This window comes from Talpa occidentalis, unplaced genomic scaffold (genome assembly GCF_014898055.3).
Source record: "Talpa occidentalis isolate TD23 unplaced genomic scaffold, MPIMG_talOcc4v2.1 talOcc4.2, whole genome shotgun sequence".
NCBI lineage: Eukaryota > Metazoa > Chordata > Mammalia > Eulipotyphla > Talpidae > Talpa > Talpa occidentalis.
The window spans coordinates 148,831,311-148,857,430 of NW_023602073.1; the positions used below are offsets into that span (position 1 = coordinate 148,831,311).

The 26,120-nt window shown below is 40.3% G+C and overlaps 1 protein-coding gene across 5 annotated transcripts; it reads left to right on the forward strand.

Annotated features, from left to right (window-relative positions):
- The first annotated feature begins 236 nt into the window (after window positions 1–236).
- On the forward strand, window positions 237–25,562 carry WTAP (WT1 associated protein). Of its 5 annotated transcripts, none has more exons than XM_037520676.2 (8): window positions 237–285; window positions 6,417–6,454; window positions 8,375–8,430; window positions 11,783–11,841; window positions 14,544–14,671; window positions 17,812–17,990; window positions 22,756–22,910; window positions 24,179–25,562. In XM_037520676.2, the coding sequence occupies exons 2-8, from the start codon at window positions 6,425–6,427 to the stop codon at window positions 24,760–24,762; spliced, it is 1,191 nt and encodes a 396-aa protein (XP_037376573.1). In that variant the 5' UTR covers window positions 237–285; window positions 6,417–6,424; the 3' UTR covers window positions 24,763–25,562. The 5 variants fall into 5 exon arrangements, 4 of the variants coding, with proteins under 4 accessions (XP_037376573.1, XP_037376570.1, XP_037376572.1 ...); XM_037520673.2 differs by lacking the exon at window positions 237–285 and adding an exon at window positions 503–555; XM_037520675.2 differs by lacking the exon at window positions 237–285 and adding an exon at window positions 1,242–2,349.
- Window positions 25,563–26,120: the final 558 nt, after the last annotated feature.

Here is a 26,120-nt window from a genome sequence, read left to right on the forward strand (position 1 = left end):
CAGGTGGCCCGGCGCGCGCGTCCGCCCAGCGCCGCCCAGCACGACCCCGCCGCCCTTCCCGTGATTCCCCGCGGCTGACCTCCGACCTCGCGGAGCCCCGCCTTCCGTCTGGCGCCCTCCCGCCCCCACCGCGAGCCGGGGCACCCGCGGCCGCGGCGCAGGCCGCGCAGGCGCAGCTCCTCCCCGAGCGCCTGGAGCCCGGGGTCGGGCGCCTCAGCGCGGACGGCGCCTCTCCTCCCCGCGGCGGGCCCGGGGCGGCGGCGGCGAGCGGGGGGCGACCCCTCGGTGAGCGGGCCGCGCGCGCGAACATGGCGGGGCGCCGGGCGGCGCGGGGCGGGGCGCGGCGCGGGCGGAGCGGAAGGGGGTGGGGCGGCGCGGCCTCGCTTCCTCCCTCAGCGCCATTTTGTGGCAGCGAGACCCGCAAATAAAGGGGAGCGCCGGGGCTGCGGCGGGAGGAGGAGCGCGGCGGGGCCGGCGGCGGCGCTCGGGCGGCCTGGGCGGCGAGCGGCCTCGGCCTCGGTGACGGGGGCGCCGGCGCGGCCGCCCTGTGGCGAGGTAGGTGCGGGCCGCGCGCCGCGGCCGGGTTCTCCGCTCCCGCGGCAGAGGCGCGGCCGCCCCCGGCGGGGCAGGGCGGGCGGGCCCGGAGGGCGACCCGCGTCCCGGCCCCGCTCCCGGTAGCGCCGCCCCCGCCGCCCGAGGCCGTCCCGCCGCGCTCGCCGGGCCAGGGGGCGCCCGGGAGGCGGGGGAGCCACCCCAGGCCGCCCCCTGGGCGCGTCCGGCGCCGCCTCGGCCTCGCCCGCGGCCCCGCGCTCCGGCCGGGAGGCGGGGGAGCCGGCGCCCCGCGGAGCAGCCTCTCCCGCGGCGGCGGCCGGGGCGCCCCTCCCGGAGGGGGCGCGCGTCCTGCGTGGAAAAAATTCTCGAGCGAGGTGCCCCGGGGGCCCGTGGTGACTGAGTCTCGCCCGGGAGCCTGCAGGGCTGTTGTTCGTTGGTTTTTTTTTTTTTTTCTTGGTCGTATTTCATCGTGGAAAAGCCCAAGTTCTGCTTTCGATCAAGTCAGTTGCTCCCAGAGGACAGTGCTGAAGCCCGAGATCCCCGAATTCAGAAAGCAAAATACAGAGCCCCTGGCCCGAGGTAGACGGTGCCCGCGGGCTGCAGCCCTTGGACTCGCCTCGCGCCCGGCCCTCCCGCGCCCGGTCTCTGCCGAGGGAGGAGCAGGCGCGGGGCTGTCGTGACACGGGCTTCCCGGGTTTTGGTTTCTTTAAATTTCGACCATCACGTAGGTTTTCTCTGCCGCACGTACTGGAGACATTTAAAAGCCACCCTGTGGGAAAATCCTCTCAAGATGGCTCGATGTTACTCTCTCTTGTCTCTAGGCAGCACCTGACAGCAGGTCGGGAGGCAGTTTGCGTTCCGTGAGGTGGCCGGGGATAAGGTCGACGTTAAAATGCAAGGGTTTGGGTCCGTGTGTATCTCGAGCGCCTCAGATCATGCCTGGAGTACACGGAGTGAGCGACTGACCAGGACTGTCATTCTCTCAGCGGGGGGCCTTCGCGAACTCCCCGAGAACTGAAGTGAGATGATGGTTGCGGCTTAGCTCATCTAATGTGGAGACTTTTATATATAATACCTGGATTTTCCGATTCAGTTTGAGTCTTGTTTGCTCAAAATATTTTTAACGGTCAGAAATAAGTTGGCATATGTGATTCAGAAAATCTGTAGTAGTTCTGTGGTGTGGGGATGAGGACTCTAGAAATTGTATCTGTGCAGCATGTTACAGTTTTCAGTCTTGTGGGTTTATGGACTAGAATCCCCTCGGAAATGTTTAGCTGTCACAGTCGCTTTTCTGTAACTGCATATCGCTCTTGAAAATGGTTTATGTTAGCGGGTCCTTTAGCAAACCAAAATCCAGTTAGATAATATTTGGCTTTATTTCTTTTATTTACGTTTCCTCAGTTTTCTGCATGTGAGTCTTCCCTGTTACTGTGTTCGTTGTTTTCCCGTGACAGTGTGTCCCACTGCATGCTGAGGTGCTGCCTTGGATTAGAATTCAGTGCAGTGGTAATGTCATAATAATAAATGTTCTCCACCCTTGAGCATGTAGTTGATGGGTTGACTTTAATCTTTCCTGAAGGCACATTAAAGTTGTCTTTTGTGTTAGTAGCTTATTGAAAAATACTTTGTATCACCTTTCCCAGGCATTTGAGGCACTGAGATGCACTTGGTGAGCCAGACAGAATTAGTATATCCTCTTTTTGCTGGTTTAGAGGCTGTACCTGAGTTAAAGTGACTTGCTGGCTTTATCTAGCTGTGTCACAAGATCACATGACTGATACAAAGAGGCACAACAAGGTATTTTCCTGTTCCTAATTAGTACCTTTTCTACTAAGTATCAAGACTTAAATCAGATTGTTACTTATTTTTAGCAAGATACAAGCTTTCTTACTGAAGTTGCATGGGGTGCTTGCCTCGTTAGAGAGAACTGAGTTGCATGACTTAAGATGGTAATACTCAGCCAGGGCATGTACTAGGAGCTGGGGTGCTAGGCACTCAGCCGACCAAAACTGAACTCCATCATAAGGGAGATGTAGTGGCTCTAACACTCTAAGCGTCAGAGCTCTGTTATCTTGAATTCTCCAAGTGAATAACTGAAACATTTACGTAATTTTAAAACTAATCATTTTTTTAAAGATTTATTTATTTATGCATACAAGAACTGGGGTACAGGCCAGAGGTGTGAGTGGTGAGAGGATTCACCAGAGACAGAGTGGGGAGCAGAACAGGCAGATCTACTGAAATACACTGCTGAGGGAAGAAGTGGGCAGGACAGGAGAGGTCTGCTGCCCCATGTGGGTTGCTCCCTGGCTGGGGATGGAACTTGTGCTGCAGTGTCTTCGGAGAGCTTCATAGGTTGCGACTTAACCCTTTGCGCCACCAGGGAGGCCCTATATTAATCATTTTAAATGTGATAAAAAATGTAGCCAAATTGGCTAATTTTGAATTTTTTTCTATTTTTCTTCTATTTATGTTTGCATTCTCTACAGTAGGTAAATTTAGTCATCATTGAAGTTGAGTGAGAAAATTATCCCTCTTCATCACTTACTAACTTTTGAGAAGCACTGAATTTGGGGTCTTAGCCCCCCAACTCCCCAGTAATTAATAGCTGCTTTAGCATGAACTAATCACTTGGTGACTGACTCATTCATTTTCATTGTCTGGAAAATGGGGGGGTAACTTTGAAAAGCTGTGGTTATTAAATAAATGACTCATGGCACTTAGTATACTTTTTCCTTCAAGATTCAGGATTCAATTTCACTTGACTTTTAATTATTTCAGTCACTCTGTTTTTATAATACAGCATAGGTTGTTCTCAGAACTTGGAATATTCACTGTTTTTATGAACCTAGAATTGACTTTAGATGGCTGTACTTGTCAGTTATACTTAAAAAAAATGCTTTGGGAAATGATAAATTTTGTAGCACATTCATACAACGTAAAAGTGGAAACTGAGAATCAGGTTCTGTGTTGTTGACACTTAAAATTTTAAGCCTGTCCTAATTTGCTTCTCATTCTCCAGGCTTATTAAATCTATATGGAGTATCATGGACTCTCAAGGAAAGATTTTCTTTCATCAGCTAAGGATAAGGGAGGACTTTCTTTTCTGAATGCTTTGAATCTGAAATTGGCTCTCCACATGTGGAGAAGCGTGTGACTGAGCGTGGACACGTGAAACCATTTGTACTAAATCTCTCTTTATTCCTCACTTCCATTACAGATAAACAAATGTTTTAAATAAAGAAAGCATAAATAGATACCTTCTAAGCAATATGTAATTCAAGTTTATCATCACTCTTTTTTTTCCCATAGAAAAACTGGGGTGTAGGCCAGAGGTGCAGGGGGCGGGTGAGAGGATTCACCAGGGACAGAGTGGGGAGTAGAACAGGTGGATTAACTGAAATACACTGCTGAGAGAAGCCGCAGGCAAGACAGAAGTCTGCTGGGCCTTTTGTGGGTCAGCTTCATGGCCAAGGATTGATCTCAGGCCACAGTGGCAATAGCGGTGAGAACCCCTAGGCCACCAGGGAGGGCCCCCCGCCCCACCATCACTTTTTTTTTTTTTTAAGATTTTTATGCATACAAGAACTGGGGTATAGGCCAGAGGTACAGGAGGTAAGAAGATTCACCAGAGACAGAGTGAGGGAGCAGAACAGGCAGATCTACTGAAATACACTGCTGAGGGGAGCAGCGGGTGAGACAGGAGAGGTCTGCTGTGCCATGTGGGTAGCTCCCTGGCCAGGGATGGAACTTATGCTGCAGTGACTGCCAATAGCTTCATAGTGCTGAGACTTAACCCCTTGTGTCACCAGGGAGGCCTGGATACTTCAGTTTTATAACTAAAATAGAGTAGCAAATGGTACCCAGCATCTAGATTAACCATAGACTGTTTAGCCACAGTGATACATTTAGCTATTTTCAGACCCACTCCTAGAACTCTGCCATAGTAACTTTTAGATTTCCATATTCTCTAAATTACAGTGTGGGTGGTCATCTTGGTTGGTTTTTTGAACAAAATTATATTAATTTAGTTCACGTTTAAAGATTGTAATAGTAACCAAAAAAGTCACTTGTTCATGCTTCAGTTCATACTGTGTGTACTGCAAGGCATCTAAATCAGAAATATAGTCCTGACTTCTTAGATTTGTTCAGAGATTTGATCAAGACTCAGTCAGCTCAGAATCTTGGGGTTTTACTTGCTACATCCAGTGATAAGATTGTTACCTAAATAGAATGATGCAAATAATTTATAATATCAAAATTCATTTTCCTCCTGAAATATACCAGTATTTTCAATACTGTGTACCTAGTCTGAAACCTAGGATTTGATGATGGTGTCATTGGAATATATAATTTAGAGTTGGGGATTTATATGTAATATAAAAAAAGCTATTGGAGTTATCTCCTTCAAGGAACACTAAATATTCACTAAGGAGTTAAGTACCTTTTTAAATTTCAGTTTTCACTATAGAATTTTGGGTTAAGTTTTTAATAGTTTGGAATTTGTTAGACATATGTGTAAAATGAGATAGTTAAAAATGGGAGTATTTGTGACTACTTTAGAAGTGATGCTTATGAATAACTTCAAGTTAGCTTGTCTCCTTATCAAATTTGAATATTAGGAAGCAGCAGAAGTGTTTTCAGGATAGGAACTTAATTTGTATATATTGTTACTGTGTGTGCTTTTAAAAAGCAGTACTGAGGGCCTCCCCGGTGGCGCAGCGGTTGAGCGCTGGGTTGCGAAGCTGCCCGCAGACTCTGCAGCGCTGGTTCGATTCCCGGCTGCTCCCCGGCCACCAGAGGAGGGTCCCACATGGTGCGCAGACCTCTCCTGCCGCCCGCTGCTCCCCTCAGCAGTGTCCTTCAGTCCTTCTGCCTGCTCTGCTCCCTGCTCTGGCTCTGGTGAATTCTCTCACCCTCCCGCGCTTCTGACTGTACCCAGTGCATGTATAAACGAAACAAACGAACAAACAAATAAATAAATAAAACATGCCTCTATAAAAAAAAGAAAAAAAAAAAAGCAGTACTGGTACTCAGAACTCTGATTCAGTAGTTTAGTGATCATAGAAATTTCATACCAAGTTACTGTTTCTTAGGTTAGTTACATCTCCCTATCATATAAATTTTTTTTTTTTTGTATTTTAAGCCATGTTGCTAAAGGATTTTTTTTACTTTTTATTGTGCGAATTTGTGGTTTAATAACTACTCTTGGCATTCACTATAAAAAGCAGCATTAATACTTCTCATTTTGTTAACCTACTTTTTGCAACAGATTAGATGAATTTTATATAAAATTTTATTATGAAGTACATTATAATTTTATCTCTGAGTTACATGAAATACATATATTCTATTTCTGTGACATGAAATTAATGGTAGGAATGTATTCATTAAAGCATTGGTGTGTGTATTGTATTTCAGATATAAGCATTGTACAGGAGCAGATTATCTCTGTGTGACAACGTACCTGTAAAAGGAAAGGCCTAGTAACTGGTAATCCTTTCTGCAAAATTCTGTAGTACAGTTGTGAGAATGCAGTGAGAAATTACATTTCTCTCAATCCTTTATGGTGACATCAAAAATGACTTTTTTGACAGAAGAACTTTGAAAAATAACAGTAGCAATAATAATACAAGGTCTTAACAAAGGAGAAACTAAGTGTGAAGTATATGGAAACCCTGCAATATCTCTGCAACTTCTGTAAATAAATTATAAAATAAAAAGAATTAAAAAATAAGAATACTTCAATAATATGGCTGTTACTGAGTTAGTAATAAATTGGTCTGATAAAGCCATTATTTTTTTCCCCCCCCCATGGTAGCTGGGAGAAAATCAATTGAGTGTCTTTACCCTTTTTTTTCTAGGATTCAAGATGACCAACGAGGAACCTCTTCCCAAAAAGGTAAGTATTTTAAGCAGTTTGGTGAGGGGTAATGCAGGAACTACCTGTATTGTTTGCTTATTTCTCATTCCCTTACCTTAATAATAGTTTTGTGGGCATATAATGTGCTAGATTTTGTATCTTATATGCAATGTTTTTTTTAAGAGTATAATCAGTTTCTGGAACACTTTATTATAAAGATATGTCCACAGTCTACTATTAGCCTCTGTTACACAGGTATTTCTAGCTGTATAACTACAAATAATATCAAAATAGATTACAAAATTCTGTAAGTTATTTTACCTTTTTTTCTGGATTATGAAGGGAACGTCATTGTAATATGAAATCACTTCTGTATTTTTTAAGAGGCCATATATACCTGTTAGTTCTTAAATACTTTCTACTCTAAAGTTTTGTTTTCTAGTCTCAATTTTCCCTTTTCTACATCCCTGCATTAATTCAGTTTAGTCACTGTTACATACACACGCACAAGGACTACAAAAGAAATAACATTGTTTCTAAGAGGATTTGTAATCATTCAGAAAAGTAGAATACATGTTTACTACCCAGTAAAAATTTTGTTAAATTTAGATACAGTATTAATGAAAATTTGTCTTAAGATTTAAAGTCAAATTACCCTTAAGGAAAAAAAAATTGTACTTTAATCATCTGAAAATTACTGTGTGCTTTCTATTAAGATTTTCGCTACATTTTAGTAAAATTATTTTCCCTCTTATATTTTATGATAGTACTTGTTCCTGATCATGATATAAATTTAAAATACTTTTGTAAGGAAAAACGTTTTTAAGTAGCATAAGGAAAACTAATGGAGTTTAAATTTTATACTAATACAGGAGCAGCATTTCACCTTTCAGTTAATTTGGTGTAGGAAAAACATTTACTATTTCTCAATTTACAAAGCAGTTTTATCTAGCTGGAATATTATGCCCCCCTTTTTAACAACAGTTTTTTACTTAGGAATAATTATAGCTTGAAAGCAGGTTCTGTGCACGCTTCACAGCCTCCTTCAATGTTAAAATGTTGCATAACTCTCAGACACCTTGTATAACAGTATAACCAAGGACTTGACATTAGTACAATCCACAGGGTCTATCCAGATTTTACAGATTATGTGTGCAGTGTGTATGTGTGTCTAGCTCTATGCAGTCTTACCATGTGAAGCTTTCTCTACCCGTCACCATAACCAGAATGGATAACTCAGACCTCCCCATGGGCCACCCCTATACTGCTCCTTTATGGCCACATCCATCCCCTCTCCATCCATCCCAACCCTTCACAATCACTATAATTAGTCTCTTTCTATAATTATGTGAATTAGTGGTGTTACCGCTTTTTTTTATTCAACCATTCTAACAGTGTGTAGTGATAGCTCATTGGTGTTTTAATTTACATTTACATAATCATGTCCACATAAAAGGTAACAACTTTTTAAATTTTTTTCCAATAAATTAAGATTTAAAAAAATCGTGCTGAGCCATTTCAGTCTCAGCTTTTAAATTTTTTTTTTTTGAGATTTTATTCATTTGTGCATACAAGAACTGGGGTGCAGGCCAGAGACAGTGGGGGGGACACAACAGGCAGACGACCGAAAACACTGCTGAGGTGAGCAGCAGGTGAAACAGGAGAGGTCTGCTGTGCCATGTGGGTTAGCTCTTTGGCCAGGGATCAAACTCAAGCCGCAGTAGCTGGTGCTAGCTTGATGGTGCTGAGACTTTAACTCCTGCGCCACTGGGGTGCTCAGAGCTACTTTGAAAAGGAGGGGCTTTGTTTGTCTTCAGTAGTAAGGGGATTCCAAATAAAAACTCGCAAACTTGTGATTCTGTCTTCATTAAAACTACAAAGAGTATGAGTGCCAGTAGTACTTAATATTTAAAAGTTTTAGGAGGGGAACTCAGTTTGTCTTTCAATTCTTCTCTACAGGTTCGACTGAGTGAAACAGACTTCAAAGTTATGGCACGAGATGAGTTAATTCTAAGGTAAAATGTACTTTCATTAAAAATATAGAGGTTTCTGTAGAACATATTGTGATTCTAATGTTTGTCATGTCACTTTTTTTTTTTTTAAGATTTATTTATGCATACAATAGCTGGGGTACAAGCCAGAGGCTCAGGGAATGAAAGGATTCACCAGAGACAGAGTGGGGAATGGAATAGGCAGACTGACTGAAATACACTGCTGAGGGGAGCAGCAGGAGACAGGAGAGGTCTCCTGTGCCAGTGGGTATCTCCCTGGCCCGGGATCGAACTGGTGCTGCAGTGGCTACCAGTAGCTTCATAGGTTGAGTCTTAATCCCTTGCGCCACCACGGAGGCCCCTCAGATAGTGTTTTAATTTTAACTATCCTCAAATCATTTAATATGCTTTTTGAACATATTTCCTCTGGCCTGTCTCTTCATTATGTCAGTATAGAGGAATGCATAACACTAAAGAACAAAATCACTCGTGTGGGTAGTGTCTGGACTTAATAAGCAACCTGAATTTTTTATTTTTAAAGATTTATTTATGCATACAAGAACTGGGGTGTTAAGCCAGAGGTGCAGGGGGTGAGAGTATTCATCAGAGACAGAGTGGGGAACAGAACAGACAAACTGACGGAAATACACTGCTGAGGGGAGCAGCAGGCGAGTCAGGAGAGATCTGCTGCGCCATGTGAGTAGCTCCCTGGTTGACCGGGGATCAAACTCATGCTGCAAAGGCTGTGGACAGCTTCACAGTGCTGTGCATAACCCTTTGCGCCACCAGGAAGGCCCCAACCTGAATTTATTTTTAACATGCAGAGCATTTGTATTTGTCAATAAATGCTTTTTCAAAAGCAGATTGTCGGGTATAGCATTATAATATTTGACTGTAAGGAATCAAAGTGTAATCACAAGTTTTGTTTTTTATAACTATGTATTTTCTGTATTCTCTTACTATGGTGGTTAAGGTTTTTACACGATAACTTTCAAATTAAAAATGGGCATTTTTCAGGGCAGCATTTGCAAGGTCATTAAACTTTTGTCTAGAAGTTTCAAAATATTTTTTTACTTATTTTTAAAAAGAATTATTTATTTATACGAGCACTGGGTACAGTCAGAAGAACGGGAGGTGAGAGAATTTGCCAGAGCGGGGAACAGGACAGGCAGACTGATGAAACACACTGCTGAGGGGAGCAGCAGGTGTGGCAGGAAGGTCTGCGTGCCATGTGGGACCCTCGCCGGCGGCCGGGGATCACACCGGCGCTGCAGAGGCTGCGGGCAGCTTTGCAGCCCAGTGCTCAACTGCTGCGCCACCAGGGGAGGCCCCCCAAATTTTTTTTTTATTTGAAGAGCTTAGTAAATTCAGCAGGCAGGTAGCAGCCCTTCTGCCCACCTGAGCCTATACAGGTGCTTCACTTCGTTGACCTTCTCCCTTTGCAAAGGGGCAAAGGCAGCTCTCCTTCCAGGGCTGCCCACCTATGACTATGCATCCCTGTCTTTTAGCAGACTCCTCTCTTTTGGAGCAGCTCTTTTGCCCACTGTGTTTATTCAGGTCTCCTTTATTCTCTCCCTTTTTTATAATAAACCCACCCTTTTGGATATAAATACAATAATTCATCAGGCAAGAAGTAGAGGGGAGAAAAAGTATGTTTTAAGACAGACACAGATGACATCTTTCACCGTTTGCTAGAGTGTGTTGTGGGCACTCTTTTAACTTCCTTTGCTATAATCTCACAAAAGGGGTAGTTTTCCATAGCTTGCCTTTATTTCCCAGCACATGCAATTTATATCTTTAGTATGCTAAAAAACACACTTATCATCCTAAGGTAGACACTGTGTGTTACCACTGAAGTGTTGGTGTTGTTTTTATGCCACCGATACAGTACATTTCTTGCCTTTTAGCCTTAGATAATTGCTCTGGTGCCAATGTGCAATCTTTAACCATAATGGGATAAAAGTACTGTAATCTTACTATTGAAGTCATGGTAGCAATTTTTTAATTCAGGTTACCTTCAAAATTTTTAAATCATGCGCAGTTTATATTGGTGAGCTCAGTTTAACTTCTTCCTCTGAGAAATTCTAACTTGATTTTTAGGTATTTCCCACCCACCTCCACCCCGTCGTTAAATCTCGGTGATTTTTTTTTTAATCAACTACTTAATTTAATTGATCTGTTTTCTGCCCTCTTGCTACAGATTTTCTTGATTGAAGTTCTATGGTTGTCTAAAAATTGAATGAATGTCCTATGTGTGTTCTAAGTTGTATTCTTATAAAAATAAGAATGTACTTGACTGAATTGTAATCTTTATTAGCTTTAAGAAGAGTAGATTGAAAGCCTGGCTACGCAGCATAGCAGTCGTTTGGGCAAGTTCTTGTCATTAGCAGTTTTTTAACTGTAAGACTGGAGAAAGTCTTGTTTTTCATCTGCAATAATTGCCAAGAGCAGTTCATAAGTTTTATTTATTTTTTTAAAGATTTATTTATTTATTATTTATACAAGCACTGGGTACAGTCAGAAGCGCGGAAGAGTAAGAAAATTCACCAGAGCCAGAGCGGGGAGCAGAGCAGGCAGAAGGACCGAAACACACTGCTGAGGGGAGCAGTGGGTGGCAGGAGAGGTCTGCGCGCCATGTGGGACCCTCGCCAGCTAGCCGGGGAGCATCCGGGGATCGAACTGGCGCTGCAGAGGCTGTGAGCAGCTTCGCAACCCAGCGCTCAACCGCTGCGCCTGGGGAGGCCCAGTTCATAAGTTTTATATTTTGAGGATAGAAGTATTATGAAGAACGCTCCCCTCATACTTTGATAACAATGGCATTTATGGGAATTGTTTGCCAATTAGAGATGGTATGAAAATACAATCTTGACAAATAGGACATTGTTTCCTCCTCTTTACATGCAAAAGTTGTATTATTTTGAGATATTCAGTGATATGCACAAGAGCCAAGATGAGACTCCTCAGTCCCGTATAATTAGGCACATTTCTTGCATGTCTTTTGTTTGCAGTGGCATAAAAAAGAGGTTTTCATTTGGCTTCTATCCTCCAGGCATTGTACTTGGTGTCAATGATATAAAGTCCACTGTGGTGTGCGATCTGACCCAGTGGAGCACACTTAGTATATTTTCAGTAGAGAACACTTTTCTGTGTATTTTCTTTCTCCTAGTCCTATTAACTAAATGGAATATTGAAGCGACTAATGTACGGTTGGTTAAACTAGAGGTAAAATCGATCTTGGTATGAAAGAGACCCTAAAAATTTGCCAGCGGAATTCTCAATGTTAAGTTTATGAGTTTATGAATGTGTTTTTTCCTGCTGTATTTAATAAAAGCAATTTCAGTGTAACAACTAATATATAAATTTATTTCTGTATTAGATGGAAACAGTACGAAGCCTACGTGCAAGCTCTGGAGGGCAAGTACACGGATCTTAACTGTAAGTTGGAGTTCTGGCTTCCCGAGCACGATATGAGTGTCTCCTCTTAGATTGTTACAGACACAGGGTATTGATTTTACTAAGGAACTGTAACTTTCATTCAAGCGTTTGTGACTAAACAACTATGTCCAAGCACTGGGGCTCAGAAATAGATGTAAGAGACATCTCTTCTGAGGCATTCAGTCATTGGGGGGAACCAACATGTGATCATACAGGGCATGACTTACAGCAGAATTATCTGCAGTATTCTGGGAACGTCAGTAGGGAACTTAGAGCCACTTTATCAACTTTTTTTTTTTTTTTATTATTTTTTTTTTTATAGAGGCATGTTTTATTTATTTATTTATTTTATTTGTTTGTTCATTTGTTTTGTTTATACATGCACTGGGTACAGTCAGAAGCGCGGGAGGGTGAGAGAATTCACCAGAGCCAGAGCGGGGAGCAGAGCAGGCAGAAGGACCGAAGTACACTGCTGAGGGGAGCAGCGGGTGGCAGGAGAGGTCTGCGCACCATGTGGGACCCTCCTCCGGGGCCGGGGAGCAGCCGGAATCGAACATGCCGCAGAGGCTGCGGGCAGCTTCGCAACCCAGCGCTCTACCGCTGCGCCACCGGGGAGGCCCACTTATCAACTTTTTTGATCTGTCCTGACTGCGTTTACAGAGGAACTTGAATGAAACATGAGTCATCATTCTAGAAGGGGTGCACCCAGCAATACATTTGAGAGCTTAAATACTTAAACATTTCTCAAAATCTGCTAAAAATAACACTGCCAAAAGTTTATACTTTCAAAACTTATATCTTTGTCACTTTTCATTGAGTTAGAACAGCTTAACTATTTGAGTATGAAATCCATTACTGTTTTCCAGAAAACTTAATGCCCCGAAATTTCAGCTTCAATCCATAGAAGAATATGATGAAAGCTAAAAGTAGTGATTGACTCTGCAATTATTGTCATGTATATATTGAATATATACACATAGTGTATATGTATATATATTTGAATATATACATTTGAATACTGTATGCAAATCATGGTATTTTTCCTGTGTCATTTGGGAACAGATTAGACTATAAAAACATATTTCCCCCTTAGTTTTGGTTGTGAACCACTGTAGCACAGCTGCCTGTGGCACACATGATTAAAATTTACTTCCTTGTTAGAAAGTAGTTGTTATAAAGTTAAGACAGAAAGTTTAAAAAAAAAATTTTTTTTAAATAATAAATTTTATTTTTATATACCCCATACAATTGCAACCCCCTCATTCTGACCCCAATCCCTCCCCTTCCACCCCCCCACCCCCCAAAAAGTATCTCTGGTTCATAGTTTTTTGTTGATTTTGATTTTCACTTTCTTACAGTTATTCATTTTCCTGGTCCCTTATTTAAGTTTTCTAGATTCCTGCTATGAGTGAGACCATCCGGTATTTTTCTTTTTCTTTCTGGCTTATTTCGCTGAGCATGATCCCTTCCAGTGCCATCCATGTTGCTGCAAATGGCATGTGTTTATCTTTTTTGAATGCTGAGTAATATTCCATGGTATATATGGACCACATCTTCTTGATCCAGTCATCTATTTTTGGGCATTTGGGCTGTTTCCAAAGCTTAGCTATTGTAAACAGTGCTGCTATAAACATAGGGGTGCAGGTGTTCTTTGGAATTGATATTTCTGTGTCCTTTGGGTAAATCCCTAGGAGTGGAATTGCTGGATCCTATGGAAGCTCTATGTTTAGTAGGTCCAGAAATCTCCACACAGCTCTCCATAGTGGTTGGACCAGTTTGCGCTCCCACCAGCAATGCAGGAGAGTTCCTTTTTCTCCACACCCTCGCCAACATTTGTTGTTGCTCGTTTTTTTAATATGTGCCATTCTCACTGGTGTAAGATGGTATCTCATGGTGGTTTGGTTTGCATTTCCCTGATTACAAGTGATGTTGAACATTTTTCATATGCCTGTTAGCCATTTGTATTTCCTCTTCAGGGAAGTTTCTTTTTAGCTCTTCTGCCCATTTAAAAAAAAAAAAAGTTAATGAAGTACTTTATTGGTTTGCTTAGAAGAATTGGGGTGTATGCCAGAGATTGCAAGGGTTGAGAGGATTCACCAGAGACAGAGTGGGGAGCAGAACAGGCAGATCTGCTGAAACACACTGCTGAGAGGAGCAGCTGGTGAGACAGGAGAGGTCTGCTGTACCATGTGGGTCAGTTCCCTTGTCAGGGATCAAACTCAGGCCATAGCGGTGACCGTGCTGACACTAACCCTTAGGCCAGCAGGGAGGCCTCAGGAACTAAGACTTTATTCTTGATTTTTTTTTTTTTCAGATTTTACTTATACAATAACCGGGGTATAGGCCAGATGTGCGGGAGGGTGAGAGGATTCACCAGAGACAGAGAGGGGAACAGAACAGGCAGACGAAATACACTGCTGAGGGGAGCAGTGGGCGAGACAGGAGAGGTCTGCTTCGCCGTGTGGGTTCTCGCTGGCCGGCCAGGATCAAACCCGCGCTGCAGAGGCTGCAGACAGCTTCACAGTGTGGCGCTCAACCACCTGCGCCACCAGGGAGGCCCTATTCTTGATTTTTTTTTTTAAATGAAATGTTTTATTCTGACTTGTTACCCTTGACAAAGACAGCCAAAACTTTGCTCTGTTGGTTCAAATTGATCTTAAAATTATATTTCCTGTTTTGCGTTTATTTTTCTTTATCATCAGCTAATGATGTAACTGGCTTAAGGGAGTCTGAAGAAAAACTGAAGCAACAACAGCAAGAGTCTGCGCGCAGGGAAAACATCCTTGTAATGCGACTAGCAACAAAGGAGCAAGAGATGCAAGAATGCACTGTAAGTCTTCCCAGGCCTCAGTCTTTCTCATGAGTTGGTTTTCAATCCGCAGCACTATGTATGTTAGTACTAATGCAAATGTTATGCTCTTTGTGTAAATACGGATGCTCATTTGTTATTGTAGATACACTTGAGGTGAAAATATACTAAAAGTCAAATTTTGGTAGGTAACTACATCATTTGCATTTAAAATGTTTTTGTGTGTGGCTACAGAGTCCAAAGTTTTGAGATAATCTCTAAAATTTCCATGGTTTATTTAGTATATTGATTCCAGATACCTTTCGATGGCTTTATATCTGAGCTTACGAGGTGCATTTGCTTTTTATTCCTTCTTTGTCTGACAAAGCCATCTGACTCGTTTCTCCTGTGTTCTCTTTATCCCTTCTTCCATAAAACTAATTTTTAGTACCCACAACTTTTATATTTCCCTTAATCACTATATGTTTTCATTTGTACTATTTGCCTTGTCTCTATAGATCTAGTGATATTTGATCATTTTCTGGTTAAACGTAGACTCAGTTTTAGGCTGTCTTTGATAGTCTTAGTCCATTCCTTGTAGTGTTTGTATATATGTTAAACACAATAGTGACAGCTCTCTCCCTGTTGTTCCTGATGTTAAAATCTGAAACTATCTTTGATTCTTCTGTGAAATCTCCATTCATTAGGTGCATGTTTATTAAAATCTGATGTGAGTCAATATTCCGGTCACTATAGGGGGACACACTCCTTGTCTTCTTTCACCAATAAATTCTTCAGAGCTTAGCCTTAATACTTTTTTTTTCCCCAAAGATTTATTTATTTATGCGTATAAGAACTGGGGTGTAAGCCAGAAGTGCAGGTGGTTAGAGAATTCACCAGAGATAGTGGGGAGCAGAACAGGTAGATCTACTGAAATACACTGCTGAGGGGAACAGGGGGCAAGGCAGGAGAGGTCTGCTGTGCCATGTGGGTTGCTCCTTGGCCTGGGATTGAACTCATGCTTCAGTGGCTGCAGATAGCTTGATAGTGCTGTCTTTAATCCCTGTACCACCAGAGGCCCTGGCATGGTACTTTTACTTCCTATGCACAGTGTCCACATTTTCACAAAAGTTTTTATTCCTTCACTAAAAGATTTTTTCATATTTGCTGAGGAAAAGAGTAGTGTCTGTTATTTTCTCTTCCTTCTCATGACTCTTATCAGTTTACTTTTCACCTTTACTACCACTGATGCTTTTCTTCAAGGTCAGTAGTAAATGTTTTCTCTCAATACACCATTGCTTTCTGTATTTCAGCTACTGACATTTTAACATTTGGCTTTTTTTTTTTTTTTTTTTTAAACCTGTGGACAATTGATTCAAAGAATCCTCACCAACAGTTTGAATGTAAATTCTTTTCTGTGTTGCCCCTACCCTGCCAGTCTAAAAAATTTTTTCTGCTCTTGTGATTTTCATATCAAATGGAGTAGCTACCACTTCTCAGGTGCCTACTTTCAAACCTAATTCTCTTTTCCTTGTTCTGATATTCATAATCGTAGATTTTATCACTTACTCTTGTAAAAGCTTTAGGTGTCACTGTTTGCATGCCACTCTTCTAAGTGTTTGTGCATGCAGAGGGTGAGTCTTACCTTCAGGGTGCTAATACTTGGTAGATGGATGATGCCTGTGGTGCTCTTTTAACACCAGTGAGTTTTAAATTCTTCCTTTCCTTCAGTCCTAGGAGACTTTGTAACTCAGGAACTTCTTACCACTTGCTAGGCAGTGTAGCTGTCAAGTCTCTGTGATTTTCCAGCTATCATATATACACTGGTAGTTTTGATGATCTCATGCCTGTTCTTTGATCATGCCTTTGGTGATGTTCCATCACCCATTTTTCTTCTCGGGCTAGGTTATTTCAACTAGAACCTACAATTTCCAGCCACATTTTTTATATAGTTCTTTGTACAGGCCAATTGCACAACTCACTGACTGTTCTTTCAGCCAGAATACAGGACAAGATGTTGCAGAAAGGGCAGCTGAAGGGAAAAAAAACCACACAAGGAAAAAGGGCAAGGTTATATGTAGCAGTTCACACTATAAACCTGCCGTTGTTACTCTATTAGCATTGGAGAAGCATTGTCTTCACTAGTGCTGGGGTATGTGGTATATACCATCTGACATGCCTTCCTGTTAAAGTATCTTAGTGACTGGTCTTATGATGAATAAGTAGGTATACATTTTTAAGATGTTACTTTTAAAAATACCCCTATGTGAAATAAGAATTGTATTGCTTGCTCAGGAAAGTTTCCAATTTATGGTAGAAATGAGCTACTTATGAAATGTTAACTTAAGTCCTTTTTACATTTGCGTGTGCAGCAAGATCTTGGTGCATTTTATGCTAATGAACTGTATTTCAAATTTTAGAAATTTTTTTAATGCTATTAAGTAGCATGGAGTCAGTGGAAGGTTTCCGGTGTAAGTAGAAGGGTTCTGGGACGGTGGGAAGGTCATAGGCTGAATTCAGGAGATTGAGAGAATTCTCCCAGTTCTGGTACTACGTCCGTGGAGAGTTTCGCTGAATTACAAATACGCAGTTTGGACTAGATCAGTCACCTACCAGCTTTATATTTTGTGATCCAGATTTACTCAAAAGGGAAAAAATGAGCATACACTTTATTTTGGCTTTAAGGAGCTATTTATAAAGTTGTAATGTCAGCTTGTGTAATTATAACTAACGTGTATTTTTAAACTTAAAAATGCAAATGTATTTTTAATTATAATCTTGTGCCTGGCATATTTTTAGGGGACTTGTGCATAGGATAATTTTGATAGCCCAAATTATGAGCTAGTAAACTGAGTACCTCAATAGTACACTTTCATAATTAGTATTTTGAACTTGGCTTTTTTCCTTCCCCAGTGGGTGTCAACATTTTTAGTAAACAGAACAGATTTTTTCAAAGGTTCCACATATGGAAATATAATCAAGTGGCTTTAATTCCTACAGGGATAACCTTAAATAGTTTTTAATTTGTTCTTTTTCCCTAGAGGGTTTTAGGATGGGGTCAGAGAGGCACCTTAATAAACAAGTTGGTAAATCTAGGGAACAAAAGGAATTTTCTGCCCCACCTTTTTATCATGGATGTTTTCCTTTGAGTTGGTAGTCATTATTTCTTTTGCTCTGCACAGACTCAAATCCAGTACCTCAAGCAAGTCCAACAGCCCAGTGTCGCCCAACTGAGATCAACAATGGTAGACCCAGCCATCAATTTGTTTTTCCTAAAAATGAAAGGTGAACTGGAACAGACTAAAGACAAACTGGAACAAGCCCAAAATGAACTGAGTGCCTGGAAGTTTACGCCTGATAGGTAAACAAATCATACTCCCCAGTCAAGACTTCCCTCACAGTCCCACTACGAGAAAACTGTGGTGGGACAGCCAAGTACTCGTTTCCACACCAAGACTCAGACTTTTTGAGCCAAAAAAGCCACATTCTTAAACTGTTCAGCTTGTAATGGTTAATGTAAAACTTACCAGATGAACCTTGTGTTTCAGCTTTTTTCTCTTCCCCCTCCCCTTGCTTCAGAGGCCTGATGGCGTCGGACTATTCCGAAGAAGTGGCCACCTCCGAAAATTTCCCTTCTAGAACATGTAGACACTTGAGAAATGTTTATTTGAAGAAAATAGAGGGAGAAACAGAAGTCTTAAGTCTGTGGCACACTGTGTCTTCAGACAGTTTGGAGGAATGAAAACCTAGAGATTTAAAATCATGAATTGAACATGTAAAATTCCAGTAAAATGTAAAAATGGAATATGCATCGCTCTTAACCTTGAGCATAGTGACTTAGAGACACTGTATATCAGTTTTGCCAATAAGACTGTGGACTTCGTGATTGTTGTTGAACTTCTGGGTCAAAACTCAAATGAGGTGAATTTTGCCTTTAAAGGTTTATTTGCTAAGAACCAACTCAGTAGTTATGAGAGAATTCAAATAATAGACATCAGTACACATAGTTCATATATTTAACCATTTCTTTTGGGGCTCTATATTACTGAGCCTTAAATCAATGTGGTTTTAATCAATGGTTTGTTCTTTGAATGGTTGCTAATACTGGAGATGCACTTACTGAGGACTGTACAAACATGAAGGTGTGGTATCAAACTTGAGGTTTAAACTGTGTGAAGCATTATAAACATTCATTTCACGACCAGATTGTATAAGGATATTGGCTGTGATGGGACTCACTGCATTAATTTTTTTTAGTAGTAAAACTTACTGAACCCCCATTCCATTCAACAGGCACATGTTCCAAGAGAATTGTCTTTGATATTCATGGGGGAATGTGGTCCTTCATTGTATTTGGCCTTTTGTATTGCACTCTTGATATTAAATTAAATGTGCCTTGAAATAGTTGGGGTTTTTTTTTTGTTTTGGGCTTTTTTTAAGTTCAAGGAATGCTATGATGGTTTTGTTGTACTTTTAACATTTTGATTTGGGGGGGCCTGTGGAGAGCAGATTGATTTTGGGGAAATTTGCTGTGCTCTTCAAGAGAAGAGGAAGGCTCTGTGTCTCATTTTTTAAAAGACTTTTTTTTCCAGCTGGCATAAAAGACAAGGAGACTTGACTCTTGCTACTTTTTGACACTTTGTCCCAAGATATTGCAGTAGAAATTAATGTGGGACAGCCTCACAGGGTGCCGCCCAGAAGATTGGGGAAATATGTATTGGAGCTGTGGGCTGGCCTCAGTGAGACATTTTGTGAATTGAAGACAAAGCTGTAGTGATCATATCTAGCAGATTCATTTGATCATTTAGATAAATGAGGCATTTTCTTCATGCTTCCATCCAATCCTGGAGGTGAATTTTTTTCGTCATTCTATAAGTCACCAATTCGAATATTCACTTGGTGATAATGGAGTCTAAGATGAGTGGAAGATAAAGTTCCAGATTGTCCCAACGGTTAAGTGCAGTTTTAACAAGGGTGACTTAAGTTCTCTCTTAATCATTCAAATCAATTGTAAGTATCTTGTATGTTTGTGCTTTAGGGAACTGATTGTGGGGCAGAGGGTGGGTTGAACCAGAAGTGGTTTGTGTGATGTTCAAAAAATCCGCTTCTAAAATTCTCACAATTTGTGAGGGTTGGTGGTGGGTAAGTAAATAACCAAATTTGTTTGAAAATAGGTTATTGTGCCCAAGTTAGTAAGACTTTTGTATATATTTGAAGATGCTATATAAGGTCACAATAGAAATAAATGACCAACAAATTTTTAGTAGGTCAAGAAATAATTCTGGAGTAAATATTGGAATATATGCTCAAATTTTGCTAGAATTCTTCTTTGCTGCTTAGATAATGCTTTTGGGAAGGGGGGGGTGTATGGGTTTTTCTTAATCATTGTTAATTTTTTTTTTCCATAAAAAATTACAACAAAAAATCGAGATGAAAGAGTCACTCCTGGATATGATCTTGCCTTCTTCATTCAGGCACAATAACCACTATTAAATTTCTTGGTTATAAGGATAATTCCTATGCATGTATAGTCATTTTTTATATATTGTTTTTGGATTTTTTTTAATGTCACCATTATATATTCAGGTGATTTGCAGCTTCACCCCACTTTATACCTGGGCACTTTTTAATAGTTATTTAATTTCATTTTTTTAATGGTTATAAGATGCTTCCAATGTATTAGTGATAATTTATTTTGATGTCCTATAAATGGATTTTTATTCCATAAAAATTAGCCTTACATAGTATGTCCAGTACTATAAATAACTTCTTTTATACCTGGTACTATAACTACACCATTAATTTGAAAGAACTAGTGCTCAGTCAGTGGTACAAGTACACTAGCATTTGGTAAATAATTTGTTTAAAATCTGATGATCCTAATCTGGCAGATAGTTACATGTTTGCATTATTTTGATAAGTAACATAAATTTTTTGTTGTTGTTTTTACTTTCCTACTCTTTTAATTTTGAAGACGAAAGATTCCCTGAATTATCTTCTCTACTTTGGTTAAAATATTTCATACACGTGACACTATTTTAAACTGTTCATTCAGAAGGATATATTTCAAGTATTTTGACAATTTTCACTTTGCTTTTAATCACCTAATTGAACACCTCCAATATAGCCTGTTTCTCTTCCCCTTGATAACAAGGCAGTGTATGGTGTTATTAACTTTATTTAAACCATTTCTTATGTATATATTTTGTGGATTATTTGATTTTAGGAATGGGTCAGTGTTTTTGTTTTAATTTTTAAAAAACCTGTTCTAAAGACAGTTACTTGTGATTGAATTCTTTTATTTACTTTTTTTTTTGTGATATGATACAGATCATAAGTAACAAAATGAATGTTTAAGGAGTAGCAGTTTTGTCAAGATGTTTCAACAATTATTAATTTTAGAAGTGATAGGATTATTTTAGATCATGAGTTATGATTATGAATCATTTTAAATTATATTTTATGTGAGGTTGTCAGATCACTAATGTGTTGATTTCATAGTTGTCTGTTTTTTCTAATCTTTGTTAAATTCATGAGAGATTTTTCAGATTAGCTGGAAAACACTGGTGCTTTATATCATTCAAGAAAATAAAGTTATGGTACATAGGCTGTGAAATGAGAGGAATGCCACTATCTTTGATAGTGGTGCCTATTAATTCCTCATTTGATGTCCAAACTCTAGTTGAGTGGAAGTCTGAAGGTACTAACGGAAGGAAAATAAGGTCTGTCCTATAGTGGCAGTGAACAAGGTAACAGTTGCCATGTAAGGAATCAACCCTCATCCTGGGCTTGCTGGTGGCTTGCCCAGGTTCCTTTGAGCAAAGAGAAGCTGTTTTTACTGTACCACAGATTTGTGAAGGGAAGTAAATTATAAACTTCTGCTTAAAAGATTGAGAATCAGTTTACAAAGTGCTCTCATTTAAAAAGTTTTAGGGCTTGATAGGATCTAGATGCATTCTGAATCAGACAAGGGGAAGCCCCACTAAAAGAAAAAAAAGGAAAGTACTTAATGACAAAAATATTTAATTCTCTCCAAGTCAGAGAGGTATATTCTTCAATCAGAGCCCCTTAACCCTTTGCACTCTGAACCATTTTACAATATTTTGATTTAATTTCTTGTACCATTTCAAGATAAAACTTCAGGGAAACATGCATGTCTCAAAAAATTGCGTTGAAATAACCTCAATTCCCTGTAATCACTAATAAATTGCAATGTCCCCTGAGAGGGGACAGCCGAGTGATATGCTAGAATTCCGATGTCCCCTGAGAGGGGACAGTGGAGTGCATAGGGTTAAAAGTGATCATTTCCATTATTGCTGATGCTAAAGAAAAGGCAGAAAAGTTTTCTGAGAGATTACTTTGTGATTACTTTTAAGTTATGGTGTGTGTGCATATAGATTGATAGTATGATACACTAGCACGTGGTAAATAATTTGTTTAAAGCAAGTCCCAGATTTAAAAGACAGCTCAGACATGTATTTTATATCCATATGCACACAGACACAGGCACATAAAGAAGTTAAATGAGAACTTAATGAATAAAAGCAATCTTTAGCCTCTTTATTAGGCTTTTTTTTAAATGCTCTTTGAAAACAGTTATTTAATATGCCTTAAGCTAGTAGATGTTCTTGTAAAAACTGCCTTTAAGAGGTATCCTTACTGAATGTTTCTCTAGCAAGAATAAATAGAAGTACAGTTTGTCGTCTATCAAGTATTTTAAAGGAGCGTATGGTTGTCATTGCATTTATCTTTCCGAGAACTTTCCATGAAGCTAAGCACCTTAGTGTTTTGTTAATATGGGTGTATCTTAAGTATGTGTTAATTTAAGTAGCTAATTTTGAATTTCAAAGGTTGGGATGAAAATAGATTTCAGAATCATTGTAATAACACTAGAAAGCTGCCATTTTGGTGCTTTTGTTTAGGGTTTGCTTTTGCTGATGGATTGGCAGAATTCTGAAATGCAGAAGTTGGGCCTGTTTCAGAACAGGAGATGGTAATTGAAGGGAGGTACCTACTGTGATCTAGTTCTGTATATGTTACATCTATCATTGTAATAATTGCAAGCAGATAAGGTTTGTAAGAGAGTTTTGTCTTCATTTAGTGATGGATGACTTTTTCCTTTACAGCCAAACAGGCAAAAAGTTAATGGCGAAGTGTCGAATGCTAATCCAGGAGAATCAAGAACTTGGAAGGCAGCTGTCCCAGGGACGTATTGCACAACTTGAAGCTGAGTTGGCTTTACAGAAGAAGTATAGTGAGGAGCTTAAAAGCAGTCAGGATGGTAAGGGGTCCTTTGAAAAGTTTGGTTAACTTTGCACTGGCTTTTAAAAAAACTGCCAGGCATGAATAGTATAGGTCATATTCTGTACATGCTGCTATCTGCCTATAGCTCTAGTTGAGTTGGCAACCAAAGCCATTTCATTTAGTGGCGTTTTCTCCCATTCTCCTAATAGTTTACAGATTTCCATTTTTAGTTTTTCATTGTGGGATTTGGTTAAAGATAGAAAAGTTGTGTTATTAAGGTATTACATAGGCCTCCAAATTTATATTCAGTTTTAAAGGGGAGAATATCTTCATTTAACTACTTTCTCTGTGTAAGTCTTTTAAGTATTTGGCTATTTTCAGTCGTCTAAAAAACACGTTTGTACTTGTTAAGGTCCTATGTAGTGTATACAGTCTAATGCTAAAATTTGCTAAGACCAAAAGAACATAATTCTCAGCTGCCATCTTTCTTGGGGGGCAAGTATAGGTACATCAATGCTGTTTGGTGAGCCCTTCATGTGGAAGGTTAGTAGTTAATAAGGAAAATTTTAAATTGAGAATTCGTACATATATAACAGTTAATTGCAAAGAAGCATATCTTTAAAACTACCTTTCATAGCAGTGTTTCTCAGCTCTTACCATTTGTAAACTTTGGTAAATGGGAGATTTTGAAAGATTTTTTTCCCCGCCTCTAGTGCTTTTGTAGGACTTACTGGACATGTATTTTTATCAGTTTCCAAGAGTTTTCTGTTTTGTTCTTGAAAGTATAATAGTCATTGGCTACAACATAGCCCTTTGTGGAGTGTTAGTATAGATTGGTCACCTGTTCCCTAGAGGTTCATCCAGCTGAAGAGCTGAGAGTTTCACCAACCTTATCCACACAAAGGTAAACAGTAGGCCCTTTTGGAGTGTTAGTATAGATTGGTCACCTGTTCCCTAGAGGTTAATCCAGCTGAAGAGCTGAGAAAAGGCTTTCGTCACCAGCCTTGTCCACACAAAGGTAAACAATGTGCTGAGGATGTTGTGGGCTGTATTCAGTCATATATGACCAGATGAATTTACACGAACCCAAATTGGTTGCCTTAATCTATTTTTAACTATTTTATCCCCCAAAACAACTCCTTGTGACTATTTCAAAAATTCCAAGCAAAACTTCAAAATACCCTGTGTTGTGATTTTAGAATTGCAAACGTTTATGATTGCCTGGCTTTGTTCCAGCCACTAAGGAATAGTTTTAAATATGTTATAAAAGATAATAAAGTAGGTTTGACTCTTCCCTTTGCACAGAACTGAATGACTTCATCATTCAACTTGACGAAGAAGTGGAGGGAATGCAGAGCACCATTCTCGTTCTTCAGCAACAGCTGAAGGAGACACGCCAGCAGTTGGCGCAGTACCAGCAGCAGCAGTCTCAAGCCTCCGCCCCAAGTACCAGCAGGACTACATCTTCTGAGCCTGTAGGACAGGCGGAGGCCACAGGAAAAGACTGCAGTCGACTGGCCAACGGACCAAGTAACGGCAGCTCCTCCCGGCAGAGGACGTCTGGGTCTGGATTTCACAGGGAGGGGGACGCCCACGAGGATGACTTTCCTTCTTCTCCAGGGAATGGTAATCAGGCCTCCCACAGCTCGGAGGAGAGAACTGGCAGAGGAGGTGTTAGTTACATAAACCCACTCAGTGCGGGGTATGAAAGCGTAGACTCTCCCACGGGCAGTGAAAACTCTCTCACACACCACTCAAATGACACAGACTCCAGCCATGACCCGCAGGAGGAGAAGACGGTGAGTGGGAAAGGTGACCGAACTGCGGGTTCCCGCCACGCGCAGAATGGCTTGGACTCAAGTGTAAATGTACAGGGTTCGGTTTTGTAATATTTTTCCAGCAGATTTTTATACAGTGTCGTTGAATTTGGGAGAGGAGACTGTCGGCGAAGTACCGCATACTTTGTCACTCTTTGCCTTTTTTGTGGGTGTGTGTGTTTTTGTTTCTCCCCCCTTTTTTTTTAAATTTTCTTCCTTTGCTTCAATACCTCTGCCACTTTGGGAATTATAACAGTTAATTACTTTGAATGTTGCTAAAAAGACATTTTGAGTAGGGTCAAGTTATTTTTATATGAGTTAATGTGAAGTTGTAAATGGAAATCCTCCTTTCAAGTAGAACACGATGATGTCTGTATAAATCTCCGTGTAGGGCCTGTGCTGTGCAAGGGCATTCTCACTCATGCTGTTGTTATACTTCTGCGCCATTCAGACTTGTTAGAGTAGATGTGAGGCTGTGACTGCCAAGTTTGCCCGGTACAGTAGTTTATCACTAAAAGCTGGACTTGCTGATGGAGTCCTGTAGTAGTTTCAGTGTTAGCTGCAGTTTTTCCCACCATACATCTGTGCATTTTCTCTTTAGGTGACTGAATGTTTAAGAAGTCTGTGTGCATAGTTACTCAGTTTTTATGAACTGTTGAATCCTGTTAATGCAAATTGCTCTGTGACTCCAGTATATCTTACCTGTACTGACCAAACCTAAATAAAGATTTTTATTGTAACTCATGCATTTGTTGGTTTTTGTTGGTGTGTTTAGCATTTGTCATTTATTTTCATTGAATGGCTGAATTTCTGCCTATTCCTCAACATGCCACAAAGGGGAAGAAGTTTCGGTCCATGCATCAGTTTTGATGGTGCACCTGTTTTTTTTTTAATCAAGCCTTGTTTTGCACAATGAACTTGGAGTATACTTTTATTTTTTTTTCTCCCTGACCTGTAAAAATAAATATTATAAGATGTTTTTTAAATATGGGAAAGTATAGAAAATAATCACCTACGTATCACTTGACTTATAATTGAAAAGCTGAATTTGTTTTTGTGAAATGATGTGAGGTTGTTGGGTGATTCATTGAAGTAGGATACCAGCACAGTCAGTGATGTTTGAAAACTGTCCATGGACAGTGAGCATGCCTGCTAATACCAAAGTCTTTGGGGTTTTAGAAAGAAGGAGAAAATATTTTTACTGAGTCGATTTTGTCTCTTATTTTAAATATTAAGTATTGAGGTCTATGGTATTGAATGACTTTGGAATCTAGCTTTTCATGTATGTAGTTGAGGTGAAATGTGAATTTGCTGAAAGCACGGTATTTTCTTATTTTTGATATTACTTGTAATTAAGGAACTGCATGAATGGACTTGGAATACTAAACAGGTACAACTTGAAAACTGTTTTGCCTTTCTGGCATGTGCGT